Source organism: Sarcophilus harrisii, chromosome 2 (assembly GCF_902635505.1).
Source record: "Sarcophilus harrisii chromosome 2, mSarHar1.11, whole genome shotgun sequence".
Lineage (NCBI taxonomy): Eukaryota > Metazoa > Chordata > Mammalia > Dasyuromorphia > Dasyuridae > Sarcophilus > Sarcophilus harrisii.
This window is the reverse complement of record NC_045427.1, coordinates 629,084,550-629,096,938: the sequence shown is the minus strand read 5'-3', so window position 1 is coordinate 629,096,938 and position 12,389 is coordinate 629,084,550. Positions and strand designations below refer to the sequence as shown.

Below are 12,389 nucleotides of genomic sequence, written 5' to 3'. Positions count from 1 at the left end.
CTGTCAATCAGAGGGTCATTCAGTGACACTCTGCCCCACTGCTACCATTACTTTGTGATGGACATGAAATGATTCCCTGGTTTAGGTGGCAGGAGTTGGAGACATCTGAGGAGGTCCAGCAGAAACTAGTAGATCTGAACAAAAGAGCTTTAAATGAAAATTAAAAAAAAACAAGTTAGCCTGGATGTTTAGCCAAGAGATGATTGGGTGTGTGTTTGAGGTGGGGTGAAGAGAGACAGGTTGATGCCTACTTTAATTCTCCATTATTCCCATGCTTCTATAAATGAAAGTTCACTTTAGGGACAAACCAAATCCTCTGAGAATCTACCCAGTTCTCCAAAGACTGCCCAGGTTGCAGCACTAATATACCTTCACTGACACACACAGAGATACTCTCAGACTCAGGTTATTGTTCTTCTCTGGTTATCCATCAACCTCTCATGATTAATGTTACTCTAAGGGGGATAGCCATGTTCCCTTTGTCTGCACCATTTTGCAAGATTCCTCACCTTTCTGCAGAAAGGAGGCAAAGACTTTTACTGTCCATTCTCTAGGGCCTTGATTGAACCTTATTATACTTAATTTGAAGAAAGAAGAGATCTCCATGGGCTGAAGTCATCAAGGGGGGTTTCATGGAGAATTCAGGCTTGAACTTGGTTTTGATGATTTAAGTCAGTGAGCCAGGGCCATCTTCTTCTATCATAAATGAGGAGTGGAGGAGCTATGGGACAGCCCCTGACCTCATAATTGACCAGAAACAACTGTAATGTGCCAGGAGCTGTTCTAGGTGCTGAAGAACAAAGACAGATGAAATAATCCCAGTCCTCAAGTAGCTTTTGTTCTACTACCTAGTTGACTTCCAAGACCCACAGTTCACTGAAGTCCAGCTGTCTGAGGCTACCTGGTCTGCACTAAGCTCTGGGACCTGACACTCTCAGTCTGAAATGCTTAAGAAGCTCCTAAGGGCCCTCCTCAGACAACCCACATGCAGCAACATTGAAGGGGTGTTTTCCCTGAACGGGACTTCCATCAGTGTCCAGGGTGGGAGGTTCTTGATTATTGTAGGCTCCTGAAATTGTAACGGGAATTTACAATCCTATAGCCCATGCAAACCTACAAAATACTTTTCTCATATCAACCTTATGGGTGGGGAGAATAGATAGGGAATGCAACCCTAGCTAATTTGCCCAGGGTCACACAGGTTAATAGATGTCAGAGCTAGGGCACCAAAGCAGATTCACTGATTGCAAATGCTGGGGTTCCTGAAGAGAATGACTTAGCAAGTCTCATTTTGCCAATATCTGACTCATTATTTTCTGGAAGTAGACAAATTTTAAATGGAACACGTTGTCTTTGAGGACCCTAGCATCTTCCCAGAAGAAGATACATTTCCTCTTCAATGCCCACATAATGAGTGTGTGCTTTGGGGATTCAAATTCACATTAGTAAAGCTCTTGGCCTGGGAGGTAAGTGGAAAAGAAATAACAATTGCCATGTATTTTTCCTGGTCATTAGCCATTTTGCGTTTTCTATATGATACTCCCCAATTTAATAGAGAACCAAGTTTTTAGGCAGAATTGAAATCAGGATTAAAACAGTTTTACTTCTTCATGGAGAGGAAATGCCCAATGAAACATGCATTGTTGGAAATGTATTACTTTGTTTTCCTTAAGTCTGGATTTTATTAAAGAAGGGAGAGTTCTGTTGAAGAGAGAGTAGGCTTTGGAAAGTGGTGGCAATGGGTGCTTGTATTTTGAAAAATATTGATGAGGCATTTATTTAAAATTGAGCAAACATTTTTTTTACTATTTCTTTGCTATCAAATGAGATATGTTTATAAAATATTTAACACAATTCCAGGCCCATGGTAAGTACTTAATAAATGCTTATTCCCTCCTTCCTTCCCCTCTTACTGGCCCCTTATTCCACAGGAGATTCTGCTAGAGACATAAAAATCAGGAAGAACTGAGTGAAAGCACTGAATGATGGAGTCATTGGCCTAGGAGGCAAGAAGCATTCCAGGTCCCACTCTGCCCTGGTTTTGCCATGTGATGCTGAGTAAGCTGCTTCCCTTCTCTGGGCCTTGATTCCTTCATCTGTAAAATGAAGCAACTGAATTTAGTGACCTGTGAAGGCTCATCCTACTCTGATTTTTTTATTATAGCTTTTTATTTACAAGTTATATGCATGGGTAATTTTACAGCATTGACAATTGCCAAACCTTTTGTTCCAATTTTTCCCCTCCTTCCCCCCATCCCCTCCCCTAGATGGCAGGTTGACCAATACATGTTAAATATGTTAAAGTATAAGTTAAATACAAAAAAATCATTGCTGAGAATGGCCAGGTCCATTAGAATTGATCATCATATAGTATTGTTGTTGAAGTATATAATGATTTCCTGGTTCTACTCATTTCACTCAGCATCGGTTCATGTAAGTCTCTCTAGGCCTTTCTAAAATCCTCTTTGATGGTCATTTCTTACCAAACAATAATATTCCATAACATTCATATACAACAATTTACTCAGCCATTCTCCAATTGATGGGCATCCACTCACTTTCCAGTTACTGGCCACTACAAACAGGGCTGCCAATGCTCACATACAGGTCCCTTTCCCTTCTTTAGTATCTCTTTGGGATATAAGCCCAGTAGTAACACTGCTGGATCAAAGGGTATGCACAGTTTGATAACTTTTTGGGCATAGTTCCAAATTGCTCTCCAGAATGGTTGAATGTATTCACAATTCCACTAACAGTTTATTAGTGTCCCTGTTTTCCCACATCCCCTCCAACATTCCGCATTATCTTTCCCTGTCATTCTAGTCAATCTGACAGGTATGTAGTAGTATCTCAGCAACTCTGATCTTCTAAGGCTCTCCTTTACAGGTTCATTTCTCCTACAAAGTCCAAGGCCTCGGGCTTAGGTTCCTCAGGTTTTATTTTTAAGTTCTTGGATTCAGTTCTTGTGTCTATGTGGCCCAGGAGTCTGGGATTACAAGTTCTGCAGTTGACTGGGTCCTGGGCAACCCAAGCCCCTTGGCCAGTTGTTGACTGCCTGGGAACCTTCCTCAAACCCCAGGCTTCTCTCCTCTGAGCTCTTTGCTGCTGAAACAGCCAGCAGGTCCTGGCTCATCACTGCTTATTCTTCCGGTCTATGAAGAAGAACCTCCGGTGTTTTTCAACCTGGAAGAGGAAAAAGGGAGTGAGCCGGAAGTGGGGAGAAGAGAGGAAGGAATGAGAGAGTCAGTAATCACAACTGCTCAAGTATTGAGAGACTCATGGGAAATCAGAGTTGGAAGGGACTTTAGAAATTATAGAGTTGATCAACAAGGATTTATTATGTGCCTATAATGGCTCAGCACACATTATAGGAACGCACCAAGTCAGAGCCCTTCATGCTACAAATGGAAAAACAAATCCAGAAAGGACACAGAGTCACATCCAGAGTATATGAGGCAGAGAAAACTCAAATCTGGGTTTAACTCAGGAGGGGAACACTCTCCCCTTTCCCTTGACCTCTTGGCTTCCTTCTAGACTCACCATCTGTAGGAGACCTTTCCCAGCCTCCCTTTCCCACCCCCATTCCACTGTCATGTCTTCTCTCTAAGATTGTCTTCCATCTCTCCTCTCTATGTCTTCTATGATCATAGTTATTGCACATTGTCTCCCTCACATCAGACTGTGAATTCCTTGAGGGCAGAATCTATGTTTTTGCCTTTCCTTGTATCAACAGCATTTAGCATAGTACCTGGCACATAGTAGGTGCTTAATAAGTGTGTGTTGACAGACTGACCAACTTTAGATGCTCACATTAGGAACTGTCAAATGGCAGAAAGAGGGGATCAGACATTCTATGGGGGTCTCAGAGGGCAGAGCTGAGATTGATGCAGAAAATCACAGAAAACCAGATTTCACTCAGCATTATGAAGGATTTTTTAACCATCAGAACTACTGATCTTTGGGACGGGGTACTTTAGGCAAAAGCAAGCTTTTTATTACTATAACTGTGCATACAGAGCAAGGATGAGCCCCCATCAGAGAGGCTATCCATAAGATTATGCACTGGGTGAGAGATTAGACTAGGTATTCTCCAGAGTTCCTTTCTGCTTCCAAAGATCAATAATAAAAATCACCAGGTAGGTGCTTGAAGTTGGACAAAAGCAAATATAACTTCATTCACAGATTGGCTAAGAATCGGGACTGAGGTGAATTTTCCTTGAGGGATTATGGTGGACAGCACAATAAATTTGGAATTAGAAGATCTGGGTTCAAGTTCTATTTCTGATGCTTAGGATCATCGATTAAAAGCTGGAAGCTACCTTAGAAATTATATAGTCCAACCTCACTCCCCAGCCAATTGGCTTTGAAGAGGAGGTTAAATCACTTCAGCTTTAATAATCCTTGATTTCCTCATCTGTAAATGAAGGGATTGGATTTTAGCTCTGATTCTATGACCTAAAGGCAATGATTCACGATTCAAGCTCATAAAGCTCTTCGTTCATGGTTGTTCGTGGCAGTACGTTCAATGCATGTTCAATGGCAGTATTATTTTGCTCATTTAATAGAGAAGGAAATGGAGTGTCTGAGAAGGGAAATTCCTAGCCCAGGATCCCAGAGCAATGGGGTAAATGCCCAGGTCGCCTGGGATGCGCCGTACCTTATGTGAGTGTGACTGCTTGGTCTCCTGGACTTTCAAGGGGATCTGCTCATAGGGATTACTTGGCAAAAAAGACGTGGCCTCTGTGTGACTTCCTGGAATCTTCTCATAAGCATTAACCACCCAGCCTCCGGGGCCCTCCGGCTGATTATGGGTTGCTCTAAGTGGGAGAAAGGCTGGCTTGGGCAGCCTAGCGGGGACAGGCTCGTAGCCATGGCTCTCTGAGGCCGCAGTCTGATCTTCCCGAGAATAGGAGCTGTTCCCCTTGGACATGAGTTCATGGGTATTTGGAGAGCTGGGTTCTCTGGGCTTACTGGGCCATGAGTCTCTTGAGGACTGAGGAACAGCATGGATGGCAAATCCCTGGGTGCTCCCTTTGGATTCGGGGGAGCACCGAGCCTTGGGAGAAGCCTGATGAGATGGGGAGCTTGCCATGGCAGATCTGACTCCAAGAGAGGTCAAGATGGGTACAGGGGAGCTGGGCTCCAGTGCGTGGCGATGGGGAACAGTGGGAGATTTCTTGTTGGGATCCAAGTTCATCTCCAGGAGCTTGGTGGCTTTTGGAGAAGGAGGGAGGGGAGCATCCCTGATTTTTGGAGCCGATTCTCCTCCACTTAGACTGCTGGGCTTTCTCTGGTGCTCTCTGCCAGGAGAAGGGGGATGATGGGAAATTCTTGCCGCCTCCATGCTCAGGCTCTGCTGGTTGTGATTCATTTTCTTCAGCTCTGCATATACGATGTTTCCCAAGTGCCTGCCACTGAAGGATTCCGTCAGAAGGGAAGAGCTTCTCTCAGGCAGAGGAGGCGCTTCTTCTGGGAGCTGAGGGAGGGGAGAGGCTTGAGCAAAACATGCTTAAAACCCACCCATCAAAACACATTTAAAATCCCCCATATTTCAGATCCAATCAACCAATAGAATGTAAGCTCCTGGAGGGCAAAAACCCTTTTCAATTTCTTATCTTTATATGACCAACACCTAACACTGTGCCTGAGCACAGGAGGCATTCTAATAAGCTTAACTAATTGATTGGTTCCTTGACTGGCCAGACTCTACCACCCACTGTATGACCTCCTGTAAATTTTTCCATTCACTCCTACTTCAATTTCCCCATTTGTAAAAAGAGTTCATTGGCCTAAATCAGGAGTTCTTAACCTTTTGTGGACACTGAACCCCTCTGGTGGAGAAAGGACCCTTTCATAGAATAATGTTTTAAAACGTATAACAGAAATTATAAAGGTGAGTCAAAATAAATGTCACTTTTCCCCCCAACTAAGTTTATAAATCCCCTGAAGTCTCTCCAGGACTCCTTGTCTGTGGACAGTAAGTTACAAAGACCCTGCCCAGCTTTTAGGATTCTTTAGTCCAATGATCCTAATTCAATGTCATATTCTGCCTTTCCAGCCTCTTCACACTCTGACTCTGTCCAAGTATTCTTCTCCCCAGATCCTAGCACTACTCTTGGAACAAGAGTAGTAGGTACTCAATAAGTGCTCATTGATTGATTGATCATTACTCCTGGATGCACAATTTCTAATCCTGGAAGTGGATTTAAAGCTGGGAAAGATCTCATTTGTAGCAACAGAAAAGGGAGGAAGATGGTCCTTTACCTGCCCAGGAGACACTGGGCTGAGAGATCAGACAGGTTTCTAGTCCTGGCTCTGTTGTGTGACTTTAAACAAATTGCTTAATCTCTCTGGGACTCCATTTCCTCTTCTGAAAATGAGAGGAGTTGGACTAGATAACCTTTCTAAATAATGGTTTCATTTGATCCTTCATCTTCCCTGTGGTATAGCACCTGAGCATTTAGAGATGAAAAGGGATGTGGGGATCTTCTGGTCTAACTTTCTCCCATTTTACAAAAGAGGAAATGGGGGTCTGGAGAGCTTACATCATGGTCACACAGCTAATAAATGGCAGCGCCCATCACACCTCACTGCTGCTCCTTGAGGGAATACTTACCTCACTGTCCTCCGCTGAGACTCTCCAAAGGCCTTCTTCCAGGGATTTTTCGAAGTGGACAAAGGAAGTCTTGGGCTTTGGAGTGGGGCTGGCTTCGGGGTCCCTGCCTTTAGCCGGATTTTCTAAGTCCCCCAATTCTTGCTTCTCCTTGGAGGGACTGGTTGACTCAGGTTGGGTAACCAGCAGGAGGTTCAAGGATATGGCATCATACAAGCTGTTCTCCTGGAGCTGTGGCAGAGGGAAGGACATCACTTTCGAGCACCTCTCGATCCAGCCCAAAGTTGGATTAGGTAGAATAGGAAAGTCTTTCCAGGTGGAGGGAAAAGAATTCTGGGAGCCAAAGGACCTTGTTTCTGTCATTCCCCAGCTTTATGGTCACAGGGTGACACAGTGGAAAGGTGCTGGCAAGATACTGGGAAGATCTGAGTTCGATTCAGATATTTACCAACTCTATTAACTTCTCATCAGTTTTCCTTATCTGTAAAATGGGGAACCACAATAGCACCTATTTCACGGGGTTTTGTGAGGGTCAAATACCATGTAAGTGCTTTGTAAGCCTTATGGCATAATATAGAAATTCACGATTTTTTTTTTATTTCCCTGATGCTCAGTTTTCATGTCTATAAATGGGAATAACAGTATTTGGCCTCTTACCTCATAGTACTGTTGTTAGACTAAGGTGTGACAACAGAGGAGAAATTCATCTTATCTTACACATATGTATGTGAAGAAAAGGACTCTGTGTAAATTATGTAAAAATGTATTCATTTTTGTAAAAAGAGTTTTTCATTTTGTGGACAATGTCCACAAAAGGTTAATTCATTTTGTAAAAATGAATACATGCTTATTTTTTTTTTTGATATGCTGCTTGATCCTGAAAACAGCTCCATGTTTTCCAATAGCATTATTGCCCCCATTTAACAGATAAGGATGTTGAGATTTAATGAGAGGTTGATTAACTTGTGTGGGTCCCCCAGCTGGTCAGTTACAGACCTGACTTATCTTTCCCCCCACTTTCCCACAGAGATTTGGGCGCTGTATAAACTCACTGAATTATTGCAGCATCTCCCCCTAAGACCTGAGGAGGGGAGGCACCCTTGGGGGAAAGGAACCTAACATAATGGGCTAGGCTGCAGGTCCCTACTCTCTGACTCAGTGCCCCTGCAGGAGAAGAGGGAGTGTACTGGACAGATCTGGGCAGTAACTTCCGAGGCTTCCAATTGCCCTGACCCTGGAATATGAATCCCACCTTGGGCTTCAGCCTCTCAGCTTGATCTTCTTCCCCGATTCTCCCTTTGTGTCCACCCTACATTCTATCCAGATTGGCTTCTATTCCCATTCCCATTTCATGCTTTCCCATTTTCATAACCTTGTCCCCTTCTCTAGGCTCCAAAATCCTAGAAAAAATATCCTTCCTTTGACCCCAGGTGAAATCCCCCCTTTCCTTATTTCCTTCCAGCTCAGATGCCATCTGCTCCCTAATGCCCGCCCCACCCTATTACGTACCCCAGCTAGATTTCATCTCCCCTCTGTGCTTATCTTATTCCTTGTATTCCAGCAACTTAAATCTGTATCTTCTCTTCCTGGTTATTCTCTAAGCTCCCTGAAAGCAGAATTTATGCCTCCTCTACCTTGTATCCTCCCAGCAAACATCTCAGGACATCGCCCACCAGGCCCCCATAGTACGTGACGCATTGAGTGTGAGCCCCAGCATACCCGAGGGCAGGCGGTGGTGAGGGTCTCCCCAAAGGGCTCTATCTTTGCTCCCTGGTAATAGCTGATGAGGTCGGTGAGCGTGGCGTGGTTGCAGGTGTCCCCAGAGATGAGATACCTCCGGTTCTGAAGCTGGCTGATCACAAAGTGGCGGCAACGGTTGTATCCCCTAAAAATCAACAAGTCACAGAGTCTCGTGGTCAGAGAAAACCTTTGAAATACTCCAGACATTTTATTCATTCATCCATCAAGTATTGATTAAGTGCCAAGGATGTGTCAGGTATTGTGCTCTGGGCTGGTGATTCAAGAACAAAAATATAAGTCCTTGCCCTCAAGAAGCTTATAATCTACTAGAGAAAGACAATTCAGCTGGGAATAAGTAAATAATAGTTTAATAATAGTTTATGTACCAAAAAACCACCAAAAATTTGGTACAGAGCACTTGAACTGTATCTGGAAGGAAGCAAGGGATCATAAGTTAACACCTTGTGATCCATTTTACAGAAGAGAAAACAGATACTAAGATTCTGTAGATCAGCATGTAGTGACCAGAAAAGCTCGCCCAGGAAGCTAGAGCCCACCAGAGTCCAGGACTTACTTGTAGGAAAGGATGTAGCCCATGGCCTTGTCGCTCAGCCTGATGAGAAAGCAGCCAAGGGGTTTGTCTCTAAGTAGTTCCTCTGCCTGCCTGGTGGGAGAAAATAAACGCCTTTGAACCTGAAGCTCGGATCGACACCTCCTCACTTCCAATCAACTCATGAATCCCCCTCCAGGATTTCAAATCATCCTTTACTTGCATTTTCTGTTGATCACTCGCTTCTGCTGGATAACTGAGAATGTCCAGCTACCTCTCGGTTCTCCCAGGGATGCCCTCCATGAATATGGAGGTGGATGCCCGTGTCCCAAGTCCCCATTTCTGATGCTTTGCCTTGAGCTCCTTCTCCAGCAGAGGAGACAAGGGAGCCAAAGCTTCTCACACCAGTCATCCGTAGGAGAACGTCTCAGGGAGACTCAGGATCAGGGCAGAGCTTCACTGTGGTCAGAGGGTAAATCTATTGCTACAATATGGGCCATGGGGAGCCAGGGTTGACATTTCTGCCTCTGATCAGAGGCCAAGGTCAGTTTATAGCTGGGCTGGAGGATAGAGGGAAACCTAGAGCCTTAAAGCAGCATAAAACCTAGGAGTCATGGAGAGACTGATTTGAGATCTCAAAGCCAGTTTGATATTGGTTTGATTTTATAGCCTATATCTATTTCAATCTTTGTTTCTCATAACAAAAAATTTTAAAATTCAATTATTTTAGCTGGACAAAGGACAAAGAAGGGCAGGCTATGCTCAGGGTGAATGGAGGCTGTAAACAGATCCCATAGGCAGGGATGTGCTAATAAACTTAACAACTAATTCTTCAGAGAAAAACAATGTCATCGGGACAGACTTTAAAATTTAATTTTAATTATTAATATTTTCTCCATCTTTTCTTACATCTTAAATCAAGCCCTGATTTGTTTCATTTGCCAATTTCTGAGCTGTAAATGGTCACACTGAAAATTTAACAGCTGATCATAAGCCTTTAGATCCCTGTTTTAATATGATGCTAACGAGTTTTCAAACACTACTTGGTATATTCCAAGTAATACCAGTTAAAGGCTGACTAGGGAGATTTGGAATTATTGCGACTGATGGGATTTCTGCTGATATTCCTTCAAGGATCCCACCCAATCTCTTCGGCCATCTTTGGTGTTCCTGTCTTTCCTGACTCATGACATACAGCTGTCCCTACAAAATGCCAAGAGTGGGATAAATAATGAAATATTCTGGTCATCTTATAGATTTTGAAATTGTGTCAAATAGGGGCAGCTAGGTGGCTCATTGGTTAGAGCACCAGCCCTGAAGTCAGGAAGTTCAAATTTGACCTCAGACACTTAACATTTCCTAGCAGTGTGACTGGGTAAGTTACTTAACCCCAATTGCCTCAGGGGGAAAAAAAGAAATTGTGTCAAACAATGTGGTAGAGTGGCTAGAGTATTGAGTTTGTTGCTCAGAGACCTAGATTCCAATGCTGGTTTGTCACTTCCCTATTTTGAGCAAGTCTCTTGCCCTGAGCCTCCTCCTCTCTAAAATGAAGAGGGGGTTGCTCTAGGTGACCCCTTCTAGTTGTAGACCTATGATACTATCAGCAAACTTGATTGATTTTTTTTGTTTATCCTCCTTCCATCCATTCAGTGCCTTCCCACATTAGACAATCTCTACAGTGCCAGGGATTCAATTCCCATGGATGGATGGGGCAGGGATGGGGCATCAAATTCTATATAATCACAGAATCACAATCTAGAACCCAAGGACCCCAAGATTTGCGTCACGGAACCCTTTGGCACTCTGGTAAAATTTATAAAAACTTTTCTAAAATAAAGTTGTTTAATTAATCAAATAAAATATATAGGACAAGAAAATGAATTCTTTTAAAATATAGTTATTAAAACATTTTTTTTAAAAGTTCATAGACCCCAAGTTAAGAACCTATTATTTTTCTGAGGCAACTTCCTAATTTTAGCCCAGAGAGGCTTAAGTCATTTGTCCAAGACCACACAATTTGCAAATGGTCAAGCCAGTGCTTTGAGCCCAAATCTCTCCTTGCCCCACCCTCTTTTGGATAGCAACAGCAAGCTCAGAGAGGGGCTCTGCCTTGGGGCAGCTGGTTTCTGGGAAAACCCCTCCTGCTCTCGCCATTTTAGCAATCCTTTCCGACATAAACACAAACTCTTTTTTACCACCTTCCATTTGTCCAAAGGATGACCAATAATATTAATGTCCTTTCCCTATCTTCCCCCAATCTCTGCTTGTTTTAAGCCAAGCCACAGGCAGTTTGGGAGATACAGAAATCATCTTCTCTCTCCTCTTTTTATAGATGACGCAGAAGAAGGACTTCCCTAAGAGAACCCGAGCCAGGATATTAAGCTAGAACTTCTGCCAACAAATCCATCGTCTCCCCCTCACCTGTCCCAGACCACCTGCCCTATACCCCCTGACAATATAAATAATATATGCCATATTGTCATCATAATAATATAATGTATTGTAATAATAACAATATATTGTATAATATGGGCAATATTATACAATATAAATAAGGCAAAAAAAAATAACCCACCAGCCTGCCACCCTTGTGGTCCAGGGACATGTGTCCCCATTCCCCACCCCGGCCAGAAGAGCCAAGCTTACTTTCTTGTAATGAATCCATGGAACCACTCGGGTAAAGTGCCATTTTGCAATATGAGGGGTGCCTGGGTCTCCATAAACCACTGGATGGCAATGTCTTTGAGCATGTCCACGCCCTGGCTTTCTCTGTCCGTGGACATCGCCCCCTTTCCTGGCCCCGAAATCCTCATCCCGTCCTCCATCTGGTCGCCCGGCGCCCTGGGACATCTGAAGGGGAATGGATGGTGAGAAAGAATGCATAGGTCTACTTTTCAGTCCCATCCCCAAGCTCTCTATATCCTAAAGGAGAGCTCATTTGCTTAAGCCTGACTTCCTTTCCGGCTAACTGGCAGAGAACACAGGCCCTTATTGATACCGAGACCATTGACCTGTTTCCACTCCGATGACGGGGCAGAGGTTGGGAAAGTCAGATCAGGTGAAGGAATCGGGTAATTTCCTCACTCCTCATTGAGCTGAAATATTGTCTATTAAAAAGAGCCTAATCTTAGCCGATGCTTATTAGGTTTGTACCCTATGTCAAGTCATTTTATTTTGTTCAGCCTCAGTTTTCCTCATCTGTACAATGGGGACAATGACTTTTTATTTTTATTTTTAATAATAGTTTTTTAATTTTCAAAATACATGTAAAGATAGTTTTTTAACATTTGTCCTTACAAAACTGTGTTCCAAATTTTTCTCCTTCCCTTCCCCTAGACAGCAAGCGATCCAATATGTTAAACATACGCAATTCTTCTGTGCATAGGGATAGTAACTCTTAATAAAAAAAGAAAAAAGTTTCTCTGCAAAAAATTCTTTTTTTGTTGTTTTTATATTACCTTTATTTGTATATCTTTCCCCTTCCCC

The 12,389-nt window shown here is 43.3% G+C and overlaps 1 protein-coding gene across 1 annotated transcript; it reads right to left on the bottom strand.

Annotated features, from left to right (window-relative positions):
- Nucleotides 1-3,132: 3,132 nt before the first annotated feature.
- SH2D7 (SH2 domain containing 7) lies at nt 3,133-11,728 on the bottom strand. Its single transcript, XM_003754907.2, has 6 exons — nt 11,550-11,728; nt 8,928-9,017; nt 8,333-8,498; nt 6,617-6,844; nt 4,658-5,476; nt 3,133-3,183 (listed from the first exon to the last, which is right to left on the bottom strand). The coding sequence occupies exons 1-6, from the start codon at nt 11,726-11,728 to the stop codon at nt 3,133-3,135; spliced, it is 1,533 nt and encodes a 510-aa protein (XP_003754955.2).
- Between the last annotated feature and the right edge of the window lie 661 nt (nt 11,729-12,389).